The sequence below is a fragment of the Poecile atricapillus genome, chromosome 3 (genome assembly GCF_030490865.1).
Source record: "Poecile atricapillus isolate bPoeAtr1 chromosome 3, bPoeAtr1.hap1, whole genome shotgun sequence".
Taxonomy (NCBI): domain Eukaryota; kingdom Metazoa; phylum Chordata; class Aves; order Passeriformes; family Paridae; genus Poecile; species Poecile atricapillus.
The window spans coordinates 30,836,182-30,863,689 of NC_081251.1; the positions used below are offsets into that span (position 1 = coordinate 30,836,182).

At 38.6% G+C, this 27,508-nt stretch overlaps 1 protein-coding gene across 4 annotated transcripts in view; it reads left to right on the top strand.

Moving 5' to 3' along the window:
• Positions 1-27,508, top strand: part of KCNQ5 (potassium voltage-gated channel subfamily Q member 5) — a 282,191-nt gene that overhangs the window by 203,319 nt on the left and 51,364 nt on the right. For all 4 annotated transcript variants that reach the window (XM_058834709.1, XM_058834706.1, XM_058834707.1 and 1 more), the window contains exon 3: positions 8,106-8,232. In XM_058834709.1, coding sequence (XP_058690692.1) covers positions 8,106-8,232 — 127 coding nt within the window. The remainder of the gene's footprint in view (positions 1-8,105; positions 8,233-27,508) is intronic.

Below are 27,508 nucleotides of genomic sequence, written 5' to 3' on the forward strand. Positions count from 1 at the left end.
AAAATACACAAACACACAGTGGAACTAAGTTCAGTTTTGAGGACCCTGGGTTGTAGGTAAGTTACAAGGGTGAATTAGCAAAATAAGTACTGGCCATTTTAGGCTTTTAGTCTTCCATGAAGTACCTAAGGAAAGGGTGTATGTCATGGACAGGACAATAATAATAAATTTGGTATCACATCTGAACCAGACAGGAATTGGCTAATTGTACCATAAGAAGATATGATCACAGGAAATGTATGGCTCATAAAGATATGTGTATGTTTTCTTTTTCCAAGAGACCAAATTCCATAAGCCTAGAACAATGTAATAGGAAAACCTGCAAAATAGTCAGTGAATGGCATGATGTGTAAAACACAAAGGCTTGGTATACTGGCTCTCAAAATCCAGTTATTTGACTAAAAAAGGGGGACCAAGTCAACTTTTTCATGGAACTTAAGGAACTGAATAAAAATATTGTGACCAGATACTTGTCCAAGTAGCAGAAATGTTTGGTGAGGTGGTACTTTTGAGAAACTAAATGCATGAATAGATTTTGGCTGACTGGGTTGAGTACCTACCAAGACCAGTTTGTAAAAAGTTACAAACTGTCAGAAAACACTTCCTTAAAGTTGTTTTCTGAAAATTTTTGGTACTGGCAACATTTCAGTATATATCAACAGAGATGCACTTAGGTCTCCTAGTGGTTAAAACATGCACAGATGAACACCTCAGGAAGCTCTCGTAATGAGTTTTGACTCAAAGGGAAGAAGTAATTTTAAAAAGAACACTGCAGAGATCATTTGCAAAATCTCCAGCATTTAGCAACTCCAAACATGCTAAGGCCAAAGAATTAAAGAATGTCCTACTCTTCAGTACAACATGTCAGATGTTACCAGTTAATTCACATTGATCAGCTGTAACAATTAGCCTAAGCCCTTGCATCAATACAAAATCAATATGGATGCCAGGGCATAAAAGGATTCAGAGTTCTGATGCCCATTCTACACTTGTTTTGGACAGAGAAGATTCAAAATTCTTTACGAACATTTCAAACGGAAAATTTTGAATCTGTGTTGCTACAGAGACATGCTTGAATGTCTGCCTCTAATATGACATCAGAAATGTGACTACAGCAGAAAAAAATGCGTGAAGAAATCACAAAGAGAATGCAAAGGCCTGGGTACAGCTGTACAGAGCTTCTTTGTTTTCAATCCAAGGACAAATTTAAAACCAAAATTAGACCATTTACTGCTGAAATCTCACTAAAGAGAAAGAAAATCTGAACAAGCACAGAGAAGGGTAAAAAAAATTTGGAAAGTAGAAAAAATATTCTATAATGTGACTTTTAGGCTATCATCTCTAAAGAATTATTTTAGATGTGTAGTTGCACCTGACACATAAGCAAATGGCACAAAGCATTGAGTGCAAATGGATGGGAGACACCATGTTTAAAGGTGATGCAGTATGTGGGAAAGAGCAGGATACACATGGAGAAGTCAGTGTTTCCCGTTGCCCTTTTCCCAGTTTGAAAGAGGGTATCCAGTGATCATCAGAGTGTCCCTAGAAGAACCACGTCCACCAGAAGGAGCTTTGGGATCTGTCTGCCCACATGTACAAATCGCAAATTGCCCCCATGGTGACCGCACTAACCGTGATGGCCAGTGCAGCTCTGTGGCACTCGTTCCTCTGGCACCAGCAGGTCCTCAGCAGTTGGCCCATGATGGTGATGTGAAGTGAGTCTGCTGGCCTGGGGAGGCAGAGGATGCTGAGGAAGGTTAGCACAGTTTCAGTGGTAGGAATCATACATTGTGTCTGATATCGTAAATACTTGTCTTTACAAGAGATTATGAAAAACATGAATAAATAGCATATATGTAATTCTGTTGCTGGGTTGTACATCTGATTCTGGTTTTATTTGAAATAAAAATTCACAGATTTTTCTGTTGCAAAGGAATAAAGAAGAAGCATGATTGATGGGTGCCATGTCAGATATACACACTAAAAGCTAGAAGGGAGTTGGATAGCAGAAGTCATATATATAATATGTGGACTAAGCATGTAACTGGGATTTTAATATTATATCAGTAGATTTGTAGCCATGTATTTGAGTAAAAGGCACAAAACTGGTTTCTCAATAATCCTTCTTTTAATGTAGAATCTGCATGGAAATTCTTAACCATAATATGGAAAATCAAGTGCACTAAAAGTATCACATCCATTATAAAACTGATAAATGATAAAAAGGTGCATAAATTTTACTTCATGCTTATTGTGTATTCACTGGGAGCTGAAGTGAAGTCTCTGGTTGTGATTTATATGCCACTAATAGGTTCTATTCTGGGTTATGTTTTCAGATTTATGGCAGTCTCTCCCTCTGTTCAACAGCAGTTGGAAAGAATTAAAACATTAGTTTCTATCTACAAGCATGTAGATATGTTTGTTAGCTGTTTAGACCAAAGATCTCCTCTTTTTAGTGCTGAACCAGGAATAAAATGAATGTGCTCAAATTTACTGTTATTTTAAACTATAAAGCATGCACGTATTCTTACCTGCTTGTTTTCATTTGGAAAATGGCCAGTATAACACAATTGCCTGTAGTCCTACACCAGCTTCTGCATCATAACTTTGTAAAGCCCAGACTTCTGTCAAGTTTCATTGAAACAGACCAGGATTGTGCTTGCCCTCACATACTAGTGGCATATCTTTAAAGTGTACAGCCCAGCTTTAGAGCTTAGTGCCTGGAATCAGTAGAGGGGGTTTTTTTTGGCTTTGGAGATGGATATTGTCGATAAGCTGAGGTGCTCTGTTTTTTGCTTTAATTGAATAATAAAACAATCTCATCTTCTTTGACTGTGAGTAATAAAGCATTGCTATTTGGATAGTACCAAGTATTCATGTGTCACCATAAAGATATTTCAGCAGCTGGTGACATGCTTAAACCAGTCAGCCATAAATTAAAGTATGAGAACATGTTTATTCTCCCTCCTTTCAAAATTATTTGGAAACACTGAACTTCCCTGTTTTGGAAACACTGGACTTGCCTATTTATGAGTGTTTAGGGAAGAGGGGATATGGCCCAAGCAGTATCAGATGACATTGTTCCTCGTGTTCTGTTGTGTTAGTGTAGTGACACTCACTGATTTACATCAAATGAGAATCTGCAGTGCAGCTACACTGCAGAGATGTTGTCTTCAGAAGGGAAACACTTGTGGCCCTACTAAAGCTTATTTCAGAGGATTCATTTGGTCTGTTCTTGTCCATTTCTCCAGCTTCTGACGAAGTCAGTTGTAAACACAGTTCTCCTATGAGCTCAAGGCAGGCAGCTTCTCATATCAGTCTGCAGCTCTGTTGTGCTACTTCATTAGCCTTTAGAATAATTAAAATCACCATTTCTGTACAAGAAATATAATTAAAATAAGAGCAGAGACATTGCCTTGGGGGTGGATTTCTTATAGCCAAGCCTCAGCTCATTCACACATTGCAAAATAACCAGAAGAATCCTAGACCAGCACAGAGTGCTCAACTTTGGTCATTTTCTTATTGCAAAAATGGTTCTAATTCCCCAAAGTTACAGTCTACAGGCACCTGATTCATCATCAGCAAATTATTTTCAGTTTTAATAAGCAGTTATGCTAAAGAGTGAGAAAGCTATTACATAAACTTTTCTTTGCTATTAAAATGTTATGGTTAGGGTAATCCTTATCATTAAAAACTTCCTGAGAAGTAAACAATTTCAACAAATCATGTATTCTAATGGATAGGAGGGAAAAAAAAGGGGGGGAAGGTGCTGGATTGTACAAAGTATGCTTGATTTTCTTAATCATCAATCTTGTTGATTAGAGCCCTCCAGGACCTTTTATTAACAGAAACCTTGCTCTTGATGACCTCTTATTTTCTTTTGCTGCCATTTGTGTGACCCTCGTTGTTTCAGTGGTGTAACAACCCAGGAACACACAGATATAAAACTCTTCAGGAGTACACTGCTAGCCAAAAGCAACTGCACCTTGTCAGCCCAAGTGTGTCTCTTGCATGTGCATGGTTCCCCATGACAACTGGAGCTGCATGTGCAGGAACATTTCGGAAGGAAAAGCTCATCAGTTTGGATTAACTGTGCTTTGAGGAGGAGGAAAAACTTTCCGCTGCCTGAACCATCAGTGCATCTGCCATAGTGGTTACTGGGAGGTGCTAAATGTGAGCTTGAATAGCCAAAAAAGTGACAGATTGTGGTATCTCTGGTGTAAGGATAAATGCAGTTGTGATTAGAAAAGGGTAACAAGATAGGGAAAAAGCAAGAAATGGCAAAGGCCAATGTACCTCTGCTCTACCTAGGAAGGGAAGGGCTAGGTTTCCATTAAATCTTAACTTGATCATCACTTCAAATGCAGCCTTGCTTAATTTTGAAGAGAGACAGATTTATAGACAGTGCAAGATTTTTCCGTTCTGATATAAATGTTGTTTCTCATTCTCATAAGTAATTCAAAATTAATGATGTTCCATTATATTATATGTAGGACAGAGGTACTTGGAATGCATCATTTCTTCAGTCCACAAGTCTACAAAGCACGAAATCTAATGATTTATTCCATCACATGCCTTTCCAATTATGTTCTGATCTTCTGTTTCAATTGCTAAGGAACTGAACCCAAGTTATTTCAAAGCCTCAATTTATGCTTAAGTTGGCAATAAGCCTTCCAAATGAAATTTTAAAAAAATTAAAATCCTGATCTTGTTTGGGATGTATCCTTCCAATTTTTGCCCATGGAAGACCAAGAACCTTGTAACTTTCAAACTGCCATAAGAAAAAATACTATTCCCCGGCCTGTATGAACCCTGACAGAGATTTGCCTTAATATTTGACTGAGTGCACTGCCTACTAAAACATTACCTTTTTACACAGTAGTGTGGAATTCTTTGTCTTTCTCTGGTTTTCAACTGAACCAATCCAAAATAAAACAAAGCAATTGTGGGTACTACTATGAAGCATTCTGTTTCAATGTTCATTTTTTTCCCTTTAGGCTTTGTTATATTTAATATTTATTCCCTTAAAAATCATCTTTTCTTTGAGGAAGTAGGAGTCATTAGGATATAAAAATCAGTTTGAAACATCATTATTTCACTAAGTACAAAAATAAGTGTGAAACACCATCTACATTTTCTTCAATGTCTTTTCTTTTATTAAAGCTTATAACAGACTTTAAAATCTACAGAATCTTGTTATAGATAGAAGAAAATCATATATAGCATTTTTAAAAGCAGCAGTTATTTTAGCATCCCAGCACATACAGACATAATTACTGTATTTCAGCTCAATATAACTACAGTTGTTAAATTGTTTAAGTAGTAGAAACATTAGTTAATTTTGAGATAATATAACCATGCATAAATTTGTAATGGTTCTAGAAATGGTAAGTTTTTCTCAAGGAATGAACAGAGATATTTCACATTGTTTCATCAAGAAAAATCTTATACTCTTACCCCACCCACCAAAAAAAAAAAAAATTGAGAAAATATCTCTTTGCTCTTTTTATCTCCCCAAACAGATGTATCTCCAAGAAGTTTCTCTGTTTAGTATGTGTGTTTGCGTGTGAGAGACAAATGTGATTTCTGTTTCTAACACACAAAGGCATCAGGTAGTGCACAGACTCTCAGAAACGTGCTTTCAGCACACAATAACTTTTCTCATCTTTGTCTCACTGAGCAAGCACAGCACCTAGTAATGGATAACAATGGTACAGGTGATAAATAGAAAACTGCATAGCACTGGTAGGAACCAGAAGAGTAAACTTTCCCCAAAAAAATTACCTCTTTCCAACTCTTACTAGCAGTTTTGTGATACTATTTGAACTGACTTGAAGCTGTGGAGTAGTCCTTCCAGGATCGTTAAGTACTTTCTGTCCTTGCCAGTTCCCCATCAGAGGCCCTGCCAGGGTCTAGAGTACAAGAGAGAACACACTCCTGTGTGGATCAGCTTCTATAAGATGCCTGGGACAATTTCACTGTACTTACAAAATGTATTGCCCATCTGTACACACCGTATGTTTCCCAGGGAAACAACAAACTTTAGTTAAATGAAATGTGATTAAGTTTTAACAAGGAAACAATTTTATTGGAAGCAAAGAATTTTCCATGCTTCTCAGACCCCCTTTTCTTCAGTATCTCTTACCCTATCCCAAGGAAGAAACTTCCTTAGGAGAATCAGATGTCAGATGGTCTGGATGCCTGCCATCAACCCTCATAAATTCAGAGGCATCATCTAACGATGTGTAAACCAGATTTGACAATTCATGATTTAACTACCACTATAAAAATGGTAGTTAAATAACTAAAATACATATTCTTCCTTTTATTCCAGTTGGCTTTCTGTCCATTTTATTCTTGGCCTACACAGAATTTCCTACAAGGAAATGTACCATAGGGTAGCCAACTATTAGGAATTATTGTTACTATATGGGGAACTTTTTCAGTTTTGTACATAATCCTTTCTGAAGTTGTGCAATAACATTGCCCATGGAATTAATTTGAAGTTTCTTGTAGTGGAATAAAAAGAAAAGCTTAAACAATCACACTCATTTTTCCATGTGTTCTTTTCTAATAAAAAATGTGGCATTTTCTTCAGCCACGTTTTAATAGAGGTTATTCTACTTTTGTGATTTAGGCATTCAATATGGGATTTACAAAGCCAAAAATGAAGAAAACTCTAAAAGTGCTTTCAATGTAGTGTAGCTACACAAGCTGCCATGTTTTAGGAAGGAAGACAATGTTTTCAAATTGTTCTATGACAGCAAAAGCAATTAAGTCCACAATGTTTCAGTGGACTGCCACTAATCATAATCTAGTAAAGAACCATCATGTGGCACAACATTAATAATGCCATTTGTTCAGGTAAATTAATGACTGAGTTGACACATTGGCTTGTAGAGTTGTAGGGTCTCAGAGTCTCAAAGTATGCAAAATGTTTATTGGGAAAAAAGCAATATTGGATCAACCTTACCCTTGTAAATATTCCTTTATTTAATTCATTTGCAGTGCCTTCTTACTGGTACAACACTAGTCCTCATCCTGCAGGAATAACAAATTAATTGGCTGACAAGGAACAACTTACTTCTGGACACAGAAATACATTGGGCTGCCAAATAAAACACAGCTTCCATCCTTTTCTTCTTGATGGGCTGCTTAAGAAGCTCCATCAAGTACTTTTTTCCTTTTGTGAACACACAGATTTTTATTTTGTTATTTTATTAATTTTATTTTTATTATTTCAAAACACGACTTTGTGATGGTATTCCAGAAGAGTATCTAAGTTTATAATTCCATACAGTGTGTATGTACTATATCACTGCATATTATTGAGCTGCATGCCTCCTTAGGGTATGGAGCTGAACTGTGCTCCAAGCTCTATTACTGCAACTCTGTTGACCTCACTGTTGTAATGAAAATTTTCTTAGAATAAAAATTGCATAAATACATGTTGATGTTTTTAAAATAGACTGTCTTATAAAAGGTTCCAGTGTGAAAGAAAAGCAGGGCAAACAAGTAAGGCAATATTTCTAAATGCAGATTATCCAGGGAAAGTTATGCCTATGGTGGTCATTCATTTATTGCCTTACAAGCAATTACATACCCATTGTATGTCGATCTGGGAACAGATTGACTTCCCAAACTCATAATCTCAGTTACTTCATCTGTATATTACAACAATGAGAATATATCTCTGAAAACTTTTAGTCTTTAAACTAGGAACTGATTGTATGGATGTGGATGTCGAACACTTTTCACTAGCTGTATAAATTACCTGTGCTCTGATGCTCAACACCCAAAGTCTTTGAGTATTTTGCTCTGATATTTTTGTGTATTATTCAGTTCTTCAGTGTTTCATATTTAGTAGCCAATCTTAGCTGATACTTAATGTTATTCAGGTTAGCCTTAGACCTTTCACTGTGAGGCTCTGGGAGCTGTGTGCTGCTTGTAGATGTCTAACCATCCTTGGGAGCAGGATCCCAAGTTTGGCTTGGGATATTCAGATGCTCAAGGAGGACTGTTAGACACAAACAGTAGCTATAAGTTTCCTGATGGTTAAGTGTTGGTTACCTGTAACAGGCACTCTTCTTATTTCCCATTTCTAGGAATTTGTCATGATTGTTGTCTTTGGTTTGGAATTTATTATTCGTATCTGGTCTGCTGGGTGCTGTTGTCGATACCGAGGATGGCAAGGAAGACTGCGCTTTGCGAGGAAACCATTCTGTGTAATAGGTGAGTGTCCCAACTCTAGTTTATTTTAAGACTAACAGTTTCCCTCTCCTGTTTTGTTTCTGAATGAAAACTATTGGAATCAGACTCTGTTTACAGCAACCAGCTGTAAGTCCAGAATAGCTGTGTGTCAACTCCCATCTGCCTGGAGTTTCTTTAGATAGAAATCATGACATCCCTAAAAACCAGTCTGTCCATGTTTCTTATGCTCTCCAGAAGACATTTTTCTGTGAATCTCATACAGCTGGCCTATATATTGGACAAATGAGGGGTTGAGAGTTGATCTCATTGAAAATCAGATATGTATGCTTTGAATGGACACACTACATGTCTCCATGTATAGATACCAGACGCATATGTGTACATATCATGTTCTTATTTAACCTCTGTGATCAGACATTGCAAGAAGCTTGAAAACCTCCCTAGAGACATCTTCTGACATCACTGCTGCCTCCTGTGTTGCTGTTCTCTGCATGACAGTCCACATATGAACTCTGCAGTGACACTAGCATAGGATACAGTATGTTCTTCATTATTTCTTCTACATCTATTTCAAGACATTATTCCTTCCCTTCTTTGCTCTAGAATTTGTCTGTGACAATGGTGAATAGACTCACGACCAATCAAAACCCTATTTTGAAAAGGGATCTGGAAAAAAAGTTTCCCAATAAAGGCAGAAATCAAAGATCAAACTCATCTGATAATTTCTTATTTTTCTAATGGTTTGGAGAAAATGCTTTTTATAGATCATATGTGAAATTTCAGGATACTGATATCCCAGCTTCTGTCTTAACTTCCTCTCTCCAGACTTTAATTTCATCTGCCTATATCTCAATACAACTTATGGATCACCTGGGGCAGGACATAAGTTCTTCTGTACATCTCTACAGCAGCTAGTACATGCAGTCATATGCTTACAGCCGTGAAGCACATGAGTTTCAGTGTAAGCAGTAGATGAATGCCATCCTGGTCTAAGCAAGAGTTACACATTGTTCCCTGGCATGACAGACCATTATACTGGTTAGGGCTAATGTGTAGAGCAAGTTTTTTTCCTTCCACCTCATTCACTGCTAAGTCCACACTTTCTCCCACTAAACCACTCCTGAAATGGAGGAAGTTGCATGAGCAGCTAGGAGGACACCCCAGATTGTCTCCCCCTCAGAAAGAAAAACCCCATCTATGCTATTTTGTGAAACTGTGGGAGAGGGGCAAGTATTAGGATTGGCATTTGTTTTCTTTGAGCAGCAGGGGAGATGGGTAGGTACCTTGCCAGGTCACACACTTCCCCGTTTCCACGCCTAGCAGAAAGTGAAAATTACAAAACATGGCTACCCTCCCTAACCAGACTTACCATTATTCCAAGATTTTATGATGCACTTGAAATTTTGCATTAGTCAGGTTTTGTCAGGACACAATCATAAGAAGGCACCACTGTTTATTTAGTAAAATTAGCTTACTACAGCAATTTAGAACTTACTGAAAACACCTTTAAAGATTTTGAAGTTACTAGAACCATTTGACTTCTCAGACTATTTGTTTTGCTAGTCTTCCAAATGCCATTGTATAAAAACACCAGGAGTTCATTTGATTCGGCTTTTGTGTCTCCTCCCTTTCCTGTCTCCACTCAGCTGGTAAGTTTTATACCAGTGATCAATTTCACTCTGAGGTGTTAATCCTCAGCAAAACTGAATGCTAGAGTTCTTCCTTGTACAAAATTCTGCATATTTAAAAGATGTTAATGTGGTGCTTAGGGAAATAGCTCAGGAGTGGACTTGCCAGTGCTGGATTAACAGTTTGACTCAATGATGTTAAAGGTCTTTTCCAACCTAAATAATTCTATTATTCACAGGGGGACTGTATAGATTTCCATGCTTTCTTTAAAACTACTCATATCTACCCTCCAACTGTTGGTGAAATAGTTCAGGCAGGTGTTCGGTACAGATGACCCTGGGGGGATTTCCTCCTTTCTCTGAAATTCACCTGGTCTTCTTGCTTCATCTATTTTCATGTAAGCAGTCTCTGGCCTTAAAAGCACTTTTCTGTCCCACTTGGAACTCTATCACTTGCTAGCAGAACTAATTTGTAGACAACAGTCTACTAACAGTCTGCTTGTGTCTTCCTATGCTGGTGCACTGGATGGAAACGAAACTTTGTTTTGCAGCTTCTGGAAACTAAACCAATGCCTTGAAGTTCTTGCCATTGACTGTTCTGCATATCTCTCCTATTGATTAAATTCAGTCTGTTTCTGGATTTTAGCATCCCAGAAGGGAGTTTCTGATGTTCTGATGTTCAGCATCTTTCCCTATTTGATCTTTTAAGGAAAAACCAAGTCATCTTTCAGCTCTTGCTACATAAAGTAATTATTTGCCTGACACCTTGGCTTTGCAGTTATGGCAAAGTGTGAGGCAGCAGCAAAGGTCAGAAGGCTGTGTTAGCCAGACACAAAAAATAGATGATTTACTCATCACTCATTAGACCACATCCAAGATACTGTACCCTATTTTCCCCCTCCAACATCATACCTGAAACACCTTAAAAGACTGGAGTGAGTTCAGTGAAGCCACAAGGATGATCAGTGCTGGAGCAGTTGCCCTGTAAGGAGAGGCTGAGGGATCTGTGTGTTTATCAAGAGAGCTCAATGAAGTAAGGAGAAGGCTTGATGGAGAAAAGTTGGCTTCAGGGGGAACTCAATTAAATTAGTGCTAAGGTCTCTTTAAGAGTACATGGCCAGTTTGGGCCTACTGCTTTTAATTATTTTCTTAGTCATTCATTCAATTATTTTTTCCATTTATTGTTACTGTGGAACAATAATATTTTAGAAGACTTAGTCTGTTTACTATTAATTAAATTTGCTATATATCTCTGGCAGATATATATAAAACCCTGATTATTTTTTTTGTGATTGAACACAAATCACATAGGGCAATGGCCTAAGGGCTAGAAATAACAAATTTGAGGATTGTCTCAAGGGTCTCATTTAGACAGCCTTAATTTTTTCCATTAATAACCTAATAACTAAAGAAGTTTTATTCAGGGCCAAAGCTCCGTGCTTATGTTAGCATGCCTACAAAGTCACTACTGTGACAAATCAGTTCATCAAGCATCGCTGTGTGCTACCAGATTAGTAATTACATCCACCAAATTATTTGACAGTTTTGTACCCTTATTTATCTCTGCAAAAATGGGAAAACAGTGTAGTATTAAACCTTGCTTTGTATTTTGTCCTACGTTACCTGACATCCCTCATTTTCTCTGATTGTGTATGGGTTTGTGTACATAATATAAAGGGCATAGCAACACATCCTTACAGGCATGTAAGGTACTTAAATATGTGTATACCTCTACAAATCTTAAGTGTCACAGGTATATCATTCTGAAGCTTGGCTGCTAGCACTGCAGAGCAGTGCTGCAGTGTTATATTACTCAAGAAGAACAGCAATCCAATGCATATTCTAACTGCTCTCTGGAGTCCCCAGAGATCAGGGATGCTGACAAACAAGGAAGAACTTGATGCCTGTGCCTTAGCTCACTGAACATCCCCAAAATTAAACAGGACAAGTCTAACCGGGAAGATATATAGCATCCACTCCCTGTCAACCCATTTGGGGACACTGAAATAAATGAAGCGTCCATTGTCCTTCCTCTGGCACTAGGCTCCCACATGGTGGTATGTGACCTAACAAAATTAAACTTCTGGCCACTCTCCTGTGCATATCAGAGGATTTACCATCACAGTGAGATCTCAGTTTGTAAAGACAGCTTCAACTTGGGACACTGTAAAAATATTTAGGAATAATAAGCAAAAAGCTCTGCTTCAGAGGAGTAAGATCCTGCTGGCCTCACGTATATGTCTGAAGTCCACTGCGCTTTCAGAGAAACTTCTTTATCTCCACTGACTCTGTAAGAAACTTTGGGACTCCTGTGTGAGAAAGCCCAGCAAGAGCAAGTGGATTTTAAACATAGAATCATAGAATATCGTGAGTTGGTCCACAGGGATCATCAAAGTCCAACCCCTGGCCCTGCACAGGATCATCCCTGAGTCACACCATGTGCCTGAGAGCACTGTCCAAATGCTTCTTGAACTCTGTCAGGCTGGTGCTGTGACCCCTTCCCTGAGGAGCCTTTTCAGTGCCCAACCACCCTCTGGGTGAAGAACCTTTTTCTAATATCCAACCTAAACCCCTCCTGACACAACTTCAGGCCATTCCCTTGGTCCTGTCACTGTCACCAGAGAGAAGAGCTCAGTGCCTGCCCCTCCTCTTCCCCTCATGAGGAAGCTGTAACTGCAGTGAGGTCTCCCCTCAGCCTCCTCCAGGCTGAACAGACCAAGTGCCTTCAGCTGCTCCTCATGCAGCTGCCCCAGAGCGGAGCAGAGCAGGACAATCCCCTCCCTTGCCCGGCTGGCCTTGCTGGGCCTGATGCCCCCAGGACAGGGTTGGCCCTCCTGGCTGCCAGGGCACATTGCTGACTCTAGTGTCTAAACTTTATTCAATTTAAAGTTGGGGGTGGAAACGCCTATTTCAGAATTTTTTCACTTTAAATTTGAGCCTACTTCTAGTAATATTACATTTCTCCAGGGCAACTACACTTCCTGGTGGTCCAGCCGAGTGAAAGATTTCATATATTTCAGTTAGCCCATTAGCAGTTGCACCACAGCTGCTTCTATTTTACCTCTAGTCAAGCTACAGCATGATGGAAATGTCAAAAGTTCAAATTCTGTTGAGGCTGCAGAATGAGCAAATTCCCAACAGGAAGCTTAAGTCCATTATCTGTAATCAGGCCCTTGAACTTCATGGCTGGCAAATCTTGTTTCAGAGCATTAAGTGATAGCAGCGACTGTTGCTTATTGCTGGATCTATTTTTCATTAATTAGAGTGGTAATGAACCATCATGTGGCACTTTTGTCAAACCTTTATGGCGCTTTTGTCAAACCTTTATAAACAAATCTATATCTAGTGTGTTACAAGATCTTCTGGGCATTTAATTTGAATTATTTCAATATATTTGTGTAATGACACATTATGTGTCTGTCACCTTGGTATTTAGACACATTATATAGTTTAAATGCAGACAGATGATAAATCTGCTGCTCATGATAAACAATATAAACAGCCCCTTTCCAGTGTAATTTGAACTCTAAATAACCCAGTGATGGTCTGTAATTAAGTATAGCCTTGACCAAGAAGACATATCTCACATCACATCTCATCATAAATCCCAGAAAAAACAAGTTACAGCAAATCTCAAGTTTGGGGACCTTCTGCCAGCCAAACTTGAACTCATCTCAGACACACCCTGTCTACTTCACTCCAGAAAATACTCTGATAATAGTAGTACTAGTACTAGTAGCAGTAGTAGTATTAAGGCTTCAAATCAAAATTTCCTCAGATAATTTCAGCAGCCATAATTCTGTGCCATGAACAGAGGTGCTCTTTAGGCTAGATTCGTCCCAAATTATGTAGATTTTAAAATGAATATTTAGTGGTATAACTTCATGTTTGACAGTTCTGGCAGTGCAGTTTTTAGATATGTTTAGAAAAAATAATATCTGTTTAATATCATCTTTGGACCTTATCCTTTCACACTTACTTTTGCTAATTACTACCCTTGCTGCTGAGTAAGGTAACATTTGCTGATTAAAACACTGGTCTGTGATCTCCTCTTTCTAGAAGCTGTATGTCTGCTATTCAAAGGAAATCTAGTTTGGTACAATGCAGTTTCTTTCTAGTATGAGCTAGAGAATTCAGCAGCCTGTGTTTGTTCATGCTGTGTTTTTTTGATCTTACACTGGTGTCACTATGGTGTTTGTGATGCAGAGTAAGATGAGCCCCTACCACGAATTGGGCAATCCAGGATGCGAAGAACAAAGAGGAAATTTGTGATAGAAGGGCTGTTAGAAGACAGGGACAGTTTATTAAAAAGAGTTTACTTGTAATGAAAGAGTTCCTGCATTAGAAGGCTATAAAAGATGTTTTCTTAAGCTTGAAGTAATTATCTATTTTGAACAAGACTAATATAACTCAGCACTGAAATGTTTAGCAATTGCTAATTCAGTTCCCTTTTGATAGGAAAGTGTCCTAATGTCGAATATCACAGTCAAATTATTTAGAAATAATGAGGTTCCTGTCTATTCTCACCCAGATTGTGTAAATGATTTAAGCAGTCTTTTGAATAATTATTTATCTCTCATATTTGAGTCTCAGAAAATACATTGCAGTATAATGATAAGGATAATGATAAAGATAATGATAAGGATTATGATAATAATACTAATAATGATAATAATAATATGATATTAAATGCTATCTATAAATAGTGTATAATATAAAAGTGTATCATAGCAATTCCAATGCTGTTTATAAGCTGTGACTTGGAAATATATGATAAGGAGGGAAGCAACTGACAGACCAAGAAGCAGTCAACCTTTTCTGGTTATAGTCTTTGCATGTTCAGTTCTTCTCACATTTTTTAGGGACTAGCTTTAAACTTGTTGCTACTAGAGATACCCAGAATATGAAGTTGCTCAGACAAATACCTTTCTTTTTATGATCTGCCTTCATTTGATTTGATGTTCGTATCCTGCCTTACTATGCTGAATTCTTATCATATCCATGGACAAGATAATTTCTCAGATATCATATGTATGTGTTAGTTTGCCAATTCAAAATTAAGTAGTTATTAGTATAAACAGTGGTGTGGAAGTTAGAGGTAGACAGGATTGTGCCAAATCCACTTATCTGCTTACTTGAGTATATGGAGTCTCAAAAGTAGTAAAATGGTTTATTTTTCAAATTTTATCACTCTTAGCACCTAAAAATATTCTATTTCTTAATGATGTGAATAACATGTCAGACCATAACTGATACATAATGAAATTCTCAGCTTTCTTGGCTTCTTCCAGATCTTGTGCTGCAGATCAGCTGCTTTGGTGTGTGACATTCTTTGTAACTCCCATTTCAGATCATTCTCAGCTCTTGCCTGTAGCTTCTCTCTGAGAAGAATTGCTTCTTTGTACAAGTTCTGCTTTTGCAACAGGAAATTATGTTTTCCAGGCAGAAATCTTGATACTTAATATTTTCACATTGGTCCAAAACAATCCTATTAGACTAGGTGTTCACTATTTGGGCTTTTGCAACTGCCCATTACTTAAATTCACAACATGAATGCCCTTGGCACTCATGTAGCCTTTCACAGGACTGTGATACCCCTGGCTTGCAGCACTGCTTTACTTCAAAAGCCACTTTCAGTGTGTCTTCTATTTTACTAATAGGCCCATAATTACTCAGGGGTGCTTTGTCAACATGTTACCTTAAATTTGAATGCTAATACCTTGGTGTGAGACATTAGACAAATGTCAGTCTGACTGTTTGAACCATGATTATCTCTCTCACACGTGTTAGTCAATCAAATCCTGCTTTCTCTCATGGTGTCCCAGCCTCACCCCTGTCAGCCCAAATGAAAGCACTTGAAGAGGTCTAAGTGGGTAATTGCATTGGTATTTACTGCAAGAATCTTTCCAGAGTTATCCTCTCTAAAGGGAGAGGAGAGGGAGAGGGAGAGGGAGAGGGAGAGGGAGAGGGAGAGGGAGAGGGAGAGGGAGAGGGAGAGGGAGAGGGAGAGGGAGAGGGAGAGGGAGAGGGAGAGGGAGAGGGAGAGGGAGAGGGAGAGGGAGAGGGAGAGGGAGAGGGAGAGGGAGAGGAGAGGAGATTTCAGTTGGAAGAGAGCTACAGTGTTCATTCAGTCCAATTACCTGACCAGTTCAAGGCTGACCAAAAGTCTAAGCATGTTATTGAGGACATTGTCCAAAAGCCTCTTAAACACTGACATTCAAGGGGTATTGACCGTAGGAAGCCTCTTTCCATGTTTGACAATCCACTCTGTAAATAAATGGCTCCTAATGTCCAGTTTCTAACACCTCTAGATACGGTATTGTGGGAATTCATGATTACCTGTATTAAGTCCACTTTCACCAATTCTTTTGCACAGGTAACAGTTCCTTTTTCATTCACCCTGCAGCATATGAGCAGGCAACATGCTGCTATTTCATATTTCCATTTCTTTGCTTCATTTATTTTATAATAATCTCTCTTATAACTGCTGAATGTTGTGATTTTATTGCTGTCTTTGCTGAAGACTAGTTTATTTATTTTCAGATCACCTCTGTGTGAGTGAAGTGTCCAGGAAAAGGGTTGTTGGTGCAGTTGGCTAAGAGGAGTAGTTTCATTTTGCTTGACTGTATTGTTGTTTAGAAACAAAGACATTTTCAGTTGCTTTTGGAGGTAGCATCTGTTTCTTCACATGCAGTTCTCTGGTATCTACTCAGCTTTAATTTTTTAACTGTCAATGCTGACAGTTTAAAACATAAGCTTTGCCCACTGTTACACTCAATATAATCAAATTGATTGCCAGATGTCTTCATCCAGCCTTGCCACTAGCTTATTAGTGATCACAAAGCTTGAAGAAATGCAGCTTCCACAGATGTTTCCAGTCTTTCAAATCTCTTCAGAGAACTGCATGTTGCCACTGGCACTGCTGAAGTGACTGATGGGCATAGTAGTCCAGTGGGAGTTGCAGGAAATCTCTATTTTTATGATCATGCCTCAAATAGTTACACTCCAACTGCTACATTAGGAAAAGACTTGTGTATAAGAGAGAAAATACAGGTTTTGATTCCTCCTTTTTACACCTGCTATGTTAAATACAGCAGTTAGGAAGGTTTGGCAATGTAACAATATTGTTACACTGTGTAACAGAGTTACAGAATTTATATCTCAAGTTTGATACGTCTAAGTAGAAATATTTGCATATTTCTAGATGGCAATTTGGGAATGTTCTGCACATTTTAATTTCCTCCCATCCCTAGCACTTAAGCACCAGGTGCCCATAGTCTGTTGTTTCCCATTAAAGAAAAATTACGTTTTTTATCTTTAAGCCTGTGCTGACAGCTCTCAAAATTGAGCTTTGTCCTTTGGTGATAGTTGATATTGCTGTCAATAACAGATCCAAGGAAGGTGACCATCAGATCCATTTTACATCAACCTATGAAAGCTCCTAAATGGTGTAAAGGAAGCCACTCATTTTCACCCTTGTGTTGTGCAGTACTGGTGCTCCAATGCATGTACATGACCTGGGCAGCAACCACGACAAAGGTAGAGCCCTTTCAGTCCTGAGGCTCCCCTTTGCCAGCCCAGTCTATTCATGTCACCCCCTAAGTGGAGATTTTCATTTCAGATGAAAATGTCGCAAGGCAGAGTGGAGAGGTTGTCACAGAGAATGACATAACCTACTATATGATCTCGTTTTGTGATTGCCCCTCTTGGGTTTGGGAGAATGATACCAGATTATGGGGTTTTTCCTTTCTGAAAAACACTTAACAGTGCTTCTATTTCTTTCTTCACACTAGGAAGTCTCTAGTGTGGATGTGTAAGATGCCCCACACTAGTGCTCTCCAAATTATACAAACCTTCTTGCTGGCACAGTACTCTCTCTTAGGCTACTCACACAAAAATTGCAGGTGGGATAGCAGCTGAGGGCAAAGAGTGGCTGGAGATGTCTGGTTCTGTATGTAATCTGAATAAACTCTGTATTTACAGAAACAAAGTCCCAAGAGGCACTCACTGATTGTACAGACGTCCAAAATAGCTTTATAGGTTAGAAATGCAAGTTCTGCTTTTCGGCAGCAGGGAGAGGTTTTTGCCTCTGAAGGGGCTCAGAAAACTGAATGTAGGAACTCTTTCAGACAACACGGAGGGACCCATGTTGCCTTCAACATCTGCCTTAGATAACTCAGCTAGATACTGGATATCTTCTGTTTCCCCACCACCCTGTGAATTTGAGAGCAGATTTTTAATACTGTCCCTTCCCTGTCCACCTACAAACAGGCTTTTCCTCTCATCAGAGACATGTTTTTCTCTCCCTGCTCATTTCAGCATCTTTACTTGTCAGTTTTCACCCATCCACTTTCAGCTACACCCCATGGATTTTTCTGTTCCCTCATTTTTTTGGCCTATCCACTCCCGTGCCACTGTATCACCACCACTTTTTCCACAATCTGGGAATGTGGTAGATGAACATTTCCAGACCCCCTGCCCACCTGCCCCTGCCTAATGTTTTAGAGCACGATGAAAAGGCCATGGAAGTCCATGTTCCTGACTATAGATTCCTCCCCTTGTGGCTGCAAGGATCCAGCACAGACATAGCCATGCTTCCCTGTGGAGCTGGATTCACACAGGAATCCTGGTTGGTGTCTTTCCACTTGCTGACTAGTGCCAGAGACCCCTAATGATGGTGTTAATACCGGTAGCCCAAAATAGCCAATCACACATGGAGTAATCAGTGGCTGACTCACACAAGACTTTGGATCCCCTGAAAAATCTAATTCCAGCAACTCAGGGGAAAACATCCAAACTTGTCCTTAATTTTCCCTGCTTATTCCTTTATGCCTCAGAGCAATGAACTTTACAAGTCAATTGCATCTTGTATTTTTTTTTATCAAATTTAAATTGTCTTTTGATCTCACTTTTATAAGAAAGGGTAAATAGGAGGCATCCAACAGACCTTCTTATCTTCCACTAGTTTGCATACCCCTATCTTCTGTCTCATATTTGACTTCTGACTAACCACTCCTAAATTATTCAGCCCTTTCTCCATACACAAGTCTTGCCATGCTGTAGCTATTTTGTTTTTTTCTTGACGATTACTTTGTGGTTTTCTTACAGCCTGATGTAATGAGCATCTTTACTCCTCAGGGGTGTGTGTGTCTGGCTATCCATCCTATTGCCTTTCCCTCCAGAAATCTTCAGATGTTTTTCTCTCCACTGCAATAGCCTTTTTTACCAAGGTCTACTGTCATCCAGCTACATACAGACATAGTAAAGTGACTAGCAAACCTTGGTTTCCAGCGCTTTCAAGGCACAAAACTGTTTCAGGACAGAATAAGTGAAGATTTATGGGAAGAATCTGCATGTGTTACTCACAGTTTGTTTCTTTAGCTGAACAAAAATTGGGTTGGCAAACACTAGGTCAAAGACACAGTTATAAATGTTTCTGTCTTAAAGCCAAAAAACATTTGTACTGAATAAATAGTGCTTTATTCCTTCTGGCAGGTACATATTAATTATGTTAAAGATCAATTATTGGAAAAGGTCAATAAGGTATAAATCCATGAAAGGCTTGCAATTGAACTTAATCTTAGCTTGCAGGGGGCCCTTAGATTTTTAAGATTTATTGAGCCAGCTGTTAATAACATGAAGATGTTTGCTGAGGACTTATTCAGTCCATAGAAAGATTGTGTATTCAACAGGGCCATGAACAGCAATTGCAAACAGTACAAAGACAGGTGAAATGTTCCCATTAGCGTTGTTATTCTTATCCAGACTAAACAAAATATGGCAACCATAGCTACAGTTTAAAATTCAGTACTTGTTGAGCTACTGTGGTTCTCAGGCCACAGAGAAATATTTTAGCTGTCTACAGCAGAAGGTAAAATAATATTATTTGGTTGTATTTGCCATCATGGTCTGACAATATCCTACTTTTACACAGGAACAAGGTACATATATTTTTAATAGACACACAGTAGTGAGTAGCACTGGTTGATCCGTTATTGGGCATGGAATTAGGATTTCATTATAAAATTTAAAAAAATTACAAAAGAAAAAATCTTACTTATCTTCATTAGTCAACAATTTTAAAAGGGAATATTTAGTTTTCACATCTAAATAATTGTATTTATTGCATAAATACATCTAAATAATTGTATTTATTAACAGTATTGCCTTATTAAAAATATTTATTTTCTTTCTGGCTCAGAAATTGTTGGAGTACCAAGTTAACTTTTGTTGTATTTGATTAGCTTTCCTGATAGGTGTCTTTGACTTGTTTCCAGTTCTCTCTTTGCCAGAAAACAGCTTTACATATTGATGAGCTGTTTTTCTAAGTATACCCACTTCAGTTATATAAAAATAACATTTATTCGAGAAAGAGGTTGTCTGTATTTCCAAGAGGTTACTTTCATCTCACATTAAAACAGTTTGCTTGCTCAGATGATTCCAATATATTGCAAATAAAAACTATAAAGGGAAAGGAGGGTTCAAGGTGATTCATCTATTTGATTTCTCCACTGGGATATTGCTTAGCTGATGATAAGGAAAATCCAAGTTTCTATGGACAGATCAGTTTTAGTGGACTCCTTAAAATGGAAGGCAGTGACTAATGTAGACATTTTCCACTGTTAGAAAAAAAAAATCATTAGAGAAGAAGTAGTAACCTCTGGATATTTTTTAATTCCACTTCAGCACCTAGAGAGTATTACATATTTTTGTAGAACTTCTTTCTCTTGTATTTACTACTACTGTACATTACTATCTTCCTGTTTTTCAACAGTAATAAAAGTCAATTTTCACACTCATCTGTGTTTATCTCTCTGAATTATCTTGATATCCAAAACCAGTTCACTTTTCTAGTTCTAAAAATACCATGCTGTTTTGCATCTTGCAAAAAGATTAAAAAAGGAAGTGAAATCACCAACTTGTTTTGCCTGTAATGACAATTAAGATGATTTCCATCCAGATGGTGTTATATATTTGAAAACACAAAGACCTTTTGGCTGGAGTGACAACAACATCTGCAAAAATCAAACAGCATCATCCATCCCAAGAATTTCCTGAAGATATCCTGCCAATTACTTTTACTAGTAGGTGACGATTAATCATAACCTGTCTGGCATCTGAGCAGAGATCTGATCCCTGACCAGAAAGAAAAGCTATATTCAGACAGAGCTGAAAGCAAACTTTGCCAGGGCCCAAGATCCTAAGCATCATTATTTTTAGAATATGCACAACACAGAGTATCTCATGTTGCTTTGGGGGGTTTTTATTGTTGATGGTGGCTTTCAGGCTTTTTTTCTCTGTAAAACTGGGGCCTTGTAGATCTAAGTCTTCTCAGCCTCTTGTGGGAGGTACAGAACTCAACTTCCTGCCTCTCCCAAATTACACTAGAAATCTTCAGGTGATATAATTCAATGAGTGCTATTAAATATCTTTTTGGAGGGGGGGTTATAGGCAGAAAGTAATGCTTGAGAATATAATTTGAGGGTGAATTCAGGTGACGTCAAAAGTCTGCATGTCTCCAGAGCAGTCTCTACAAAGCCAGTTTTCAGATTTTGGCAATCTTGCACATAGTGACTTTTACTTTGCTGATAAATAGTTCTGCTTCTTCCAGTGAGATAATTTACTAAACAAGATAACACACATCATCTTTCTAAATATGGTAATATTGTTCATCTCTCTGTTCAGAGATGTAATTACAGGTAAAGATATTGAAAATCCTTAGTTTCTGGGATAAACTCTTATGCAAGGTCACTGTAAATTCAGCCCATATTTGACCGAATTTTCCTGTGACAACTATGTGAAATATCCCATTGATTTTATAGTAAGAGAACTTTCACAGAGGAAAGGAACTACCACCTGGGAAAAACATTACATTTGCCTCTTTTCAATATAACTGTTGCAGCATATTCTATTCATGTTTTTTATTCTTTGCCCTCCTGAACCGGTAGAGGGAAGTAGTTAATCCCTTTTTTCAAGATAACAGCAGTTTTCCAGCCAGTTACAACAGAATAACCTTTTATGACCTATGACCTTTCTCAACAAGTGGTCAAGGAATAGTGATCCGATTCTATTCCTCACTGAATACCCCTCTGTTAGGGTATTCAGAGCCTTAAACTCTATGAATGTCTTTTTCTTCTTCTGTTTTTTGTTTTTCTGTTTTTTAGCTAGCCCACAGAAGCATGAAGTACACCACTGCCCAATATGTTACTAAGCTGTGCAAAACGGCTGCTGTTCCAATAGTCAAGTTTGTGTAAACAGACCTTTTCTTTTAGGAATCTGAAAAAAACCCCCTTATTTTCATGTACTGATGTATGGCCAAAGTCCAGTGTCAGTTAAACTGCTTCAAATTGCCAATTTATATCAGTTTAGGATAAAGGCTATTGAATATATTTTTATTATCATACTTCTATAGTGTGATGTGCTCATATACAGTGGCCTGGAATGTGTGTTGTGTTAACATTGTGCTGTAGTGTCTGGTTAAAATTCAAAGTACATTTCTACATCGATTAGATTATACTCTTTGGTCCTGGCAGCCAGCTGTAGAGATTATTGAAAGCAAATTGAAGAGAGTTCTGAGAACAGCAAAAAGGACTGGAAGGACTGATATCCAAAGAGATATTATAAAAACTAAAATGCTGGTCATTCCTCCCTACCACCACCTCTTAGTGACTCAGAATAGAAAGCTATTAAGTGTTTCTATGTAGTGATTGCTGCAAATCTCAATTAAAGCCTATTTAAACTCCTCAGTGAGTGAGAATAATTGCTCACAGGCGTGCATGACCTGGGCCATGGTAAGCAGACGGAGCTGATGTCAAAGCTGTCTCATGCCCTCAGTGGAGCTCAGTGTCTCTGTAACACCACAAAATCATAGTGCTGGGGTTTTTTCAAAAGTAACTTTGAAATTGAGGATAATGAACTGTCCTGAGAACTATTCAGAAATGACCACTACAAGCTGTGCCTTTTCTCTGGGTCATGGACAATAACTCTAGCTCAAAATTAGACCTTAGAAGGACAGCCTAAGGGTAGCTTAGATTGGGTCATACAATTGCCCAGTTAATTTCCTTTGTGAGTTAATATAGCTGCAGGCTATATAAAACAACCTCTAGAGTTTTTCTGCTTAATTCTGTAGTTTTGGGGGTAGATATGCCCTACTCATGTCCTAGTTTGTTGCCTCTCTTTACTGCTCAGTAGCTGGTGCAGACGCAGTAATTGACAGCCATTGAAGTTTCCTGCCTATTCTTAATAAAAATGTGTGAACTCTGAGTGTTTTCTGTGAATTTATAGCTAGCACTGTTTTGATGACCTAGTGATGATCCAAAAATGATTAAATATTATTTGATTTTCTATTCAGATAAAATTAAAGAAAAAATACAAGATTCATTTAACCTGTATTGTCTTAAAGTATCATTTCTATTTGGAGGGAAAGGATGTTTCAACATATTAGCATTAAATGCAGGCAGAAGGCAAAGCCCCTATAAACATATCTTTCCTTTGAAGAATATGAAAAAGAGATGATGCATGTTTGTGTATTAGTTTGAGAATGTGCATGAGCTTTGAGCAGGTGACATACTGTCATTGATTATGTGTCAATAATCAGAAAATCGCAGAATAGTTTGGGCTGAAGGGACCAACATCTAGTTCCAGCCCCCTGCCATGGGCAGGGACACCTTCCACTGGATGAGGCTGCTCAAAGCTCCATCCAACCTGGCCTTGAGCACACCTGGGAAAGGAGCATCCATTCCCAACCCTCTTTCAGTTTAAGGCCATTCCCCCTTGTCCTGTCATTACATGTTCTTGTAAAAAAAAATCATCCTTTCTGTAGCTTTAGAGATTGTCCTGGTGGTACATCAAGGTGTTGGGACATGGCACAATATCCAAGTATAGTTTTTGTGTTTCCCCTTTGCTTATATAACTGGGTTCATTCCCATGATACCTACAAATGCTGTAAAATTTCACAACATCCAAGAAGCTCACGCTAGGAAAGTTTCATTGGAGAAGTCATTGAAAGTAAAATAATCCCTTGTGATGATTTATGATGCCTCCTTTTCTACCATTATTATTCTCTCAGTCACATTATTAATCTCCCAGTTGCCATTAAAAATGCTGATTGTTTAGGAATGGCAACCACACCTCCATCAGTAACAAAAGCCACCCAGAGTTTCTGACCAAACTTGAGCCGCCTGAGGCAGCCCAGCACTGGCCTTCCTCTGGGAGGTGGGGAACTTGGACTGGCACATCTTGAGTGAGTTATTTAAGTTTGGGTAGTTGCTTTACTGACTTTCAGTTACTTGTTTTATGTGTTACTGTTCTAGTGTCATTGGACAATGATAAGTGTAATATGTTACACACATGGGTTCTGGGGGCGCTTTTTTTTTGTACTTTTCATGAAGGGGCCCTGTTATTAACATGGTGCCCATCAAATAAAAAAAATATTTAGCCAGTTAATAAGCACAAACTTTCGTGTAATCTCAGGGGTTTCTTGACTGGTACTAGGCGAAATGTCTGAAGTGGAAGAATTAATTGTTTGAAATTTAATTTGAAATTAATTGTTCAAAAGTGAACAATGCAAAAGCTGCTGAGAGGATTTGAAATCTCAGATTAGAGTTAATGAGGGAGAATGTTATCTGCAAGGATAAAAATCTGAGACATTTCTGAAGAGTGAATAAAATCATCCTCATGGCTGAAGAGAGGCTTAACATTTTGGAAGATCATAGATAAGATATTAGCTTAGGAAAGAAAATAAACAAAGGGGTAAACATACATCAGAAACCTCTGTCTTTTAGTAAGTCATTATAGAAAAGTTTGGAATTATACTGCCCATTACTCAGTCTCATATCTGAATCTTTTCTGGTGCTTTACAGAAAGATACAGAGTGAAAATTGAGAGCCCATTAAATTAACTGAGATGCTGCTATTTAATTCTACCTGTTTTCCTACATTTGCCACTAAAAGATAAAGAGGAAAATAGTGATAGAAGTCTGGGAAAGTCTTCTGAAAATTCAGAAATACCACGGAGACTTTAGCTACATTCACATGGAATATGAAAGGAAGTTCAGAATAATATTTTTCTCTCTTGGTTTAAAAGCATATTGTATAAAAATATGGCACAGAGAAAAATCATAATATATTTAACTTTCTTTTTTCCAGGGTATGTTTAGATAAGAAAATCAATCAGAAGAGACTTTGAACCATTACAAACTTTTCTTCAGATTCTGATTTCACTCCAAGAAAAGTTTTTTTTTATTTATCTTACACCTGTTCCTAACAAGCTAAACTACACTGAAATAATGTGCCTTCCTGCCTTCCCTACCTCCTAGGGAGACACAGAAAGGAGGGGCTACCATAGGCAATGGGCGTATTCTTTCCTTCCCTATTTCCAGCTGAGGAGTTAGGGAAGGAGTTTTGGTGGCACTTGCGGGTGTGAGGAGTGAAGATGAGAGAGTAAAGTGTGAAAAAAAACATAACTAGCCTAGGAAGATGCTCTTCCCTTCAGCTGTTTTTCAAACAGGTTCCAGTGCATTTTCTGCTCCCCTTTTTCCTCCACCTTTCTTCCCTTTAGAGAGAACCTCATCCCTGCCCTCCAGATAGAAGGGCATACACAAGTAGATAACTTCTTTGGACCAATGTTTTTAAAAATGGAAAAGAGAACTGTGCTACTGTTGGCTTCTTCATCTCTCATGCTCAGAGGGGACCAGAGACCCTCAGTGGGGCAGGGGGCTCCCAGCAGTGCAGGGAAGAGGCTGTGCTCTGCTGGCAAGACTGAATTAATTTGAATTTTTTGTAGTGGGGGGCTTTCATAAAGCTCTATGTCATTAAAAAAACCCAAAAAAATCCAAAAAACCAAAACTGTCAGAACTCTGGAATAAATAGGAATAAGGGCAGGAGCAAGTCACTGAATTTTTTAAAACATTGTCCAATTAGAGGGTGGTGGAGGGTGACCAAAACCCCAAGTAAGCATTTTAATAATTTCTGGACCAAATGCATAATTCCCAATATTTGTGTGACCTGATTATTTTTTAAGTTTTAAGAATGATTTTCAGGGACATACGCTGCACTTCTAATGATCTCTAACTTGCTGCTAGCCAGTCACCACTAAATCAAAATGGCTGTTCCATTGCTACTCTGCTCAGAGGCACCAGGACAAGTCAAGAACACCCTGCCACCATGTTAGTCACCAGGGACACTGCTTCTTCAGCGCAGTCCGTATTGCTCAAGACATTCCAGCACCTTCTATGTTAGCCTTGGATCCACATAAACACAACTAAATATAGAAAGAAGTTTGCTTTAGGTGGGTACATGTGTGCTAAGTGTCTATGCTGACAGTATAGTCAATCAAGATCTAGGGTTTAGTTCAGCAGAGTACAGAGAGGAGCCTGTCCCTGATACACGATATTCCCCGCTCCCCAGTCACTTCTCCTGAAGAGTACAGCTTTTACAGGTCCAAGAGCATAGCTGCCAGATCTAGGGGATATCTCAGATACCTTAAGGCATCTCAAATGGCACTGGACAAATAAATTTGGGCAGCTGAATTAAGCCTTTCTTGTGCCAAGCACAGAGTGTGAGGCAGCTGAGCAGCCAGTAAAAGCCTTCCTGAGGATTAGCTGCACCTCTCTCAGCTGACGTGATTACCTTGTGCTGCTTGGGGAGTTTAGACACCTGCTTCACATGCAGACACCTAAATTTAAATATCCTCATGTGGATGTGTAGCCTCATGTGATGGCTCAATCCCATCCCATCTATTTTTTTGATCTCTGTTAGAATTTGTGATGTCTTTTAGGTTTTCCTAGTCAGTTTTCCTGTTTCTGAATTCTCACCCAGACCTCCTGCATCTGGTTGTTGTGAGCTTGAGATTTGTACTGTGCAAAGACACCTTGTCCACTTCTGGCTCTTCATCTCTGAACTTGCTGGATTTAGAAGAAAATCCAGCATTTTTGGTATCGAATTATGTAGTAGCCTCCTATAATCCACATATGTAGTAGCCAAAGACATTTTAAAATGTCAGTGTAAGACAGGCAGAAGGTCAGCCAGGGCCAGCACAGGATGTCAAACTGTGACACCAGCCAACAGTGAACAGCCAGGGAGGATTGCAAAAGCAGGGCTAACACACAGCGATATTTCTCTACAAGAGTTTCTCAGCCCACAACATCCTGCTGTTTGAGGATTAAATCTCCTCCCATAAGATCATCCAGCTGGCTTCAAACCTAGGTAGATTTCTAGCCCCTTGTGACAAAAGTTTCCACAGTTTAGCAGGACAATCCTGAAATCACAGAAACAGGTTGTCTGTACCCTTGGAAATGTAGTAAGAGGACAAAGACATCCATAGGTGAGTTCAGAGAAATCCAGTATGTTTGTAAGCAGCAAGGGGTATTTGGACCTCATCTTCCTTTGGTGGCTTCCTTTGGTGGCAGAGCACAAGGAACAAAGGCTATTTCCTGCTGTACTGCAGCAGACTAAGGAAACAGTCTCCTGCGTGTAGGCACAGTCAATATCTCTCACTGCTTGCCTGTGGAGGAGGGGAGCTTCGCTTTCTGGGTCATTCTTGTAGGAGCTATGCTAGGGACAAGATGTGTGTTTCTACCCAACACTAATTAAGTAAAACTCGTGTCAACAAGAACTTGCTTTCAATTATTCATCAACAAACATGAATTTAGATTATCCTTGTATCGAAAC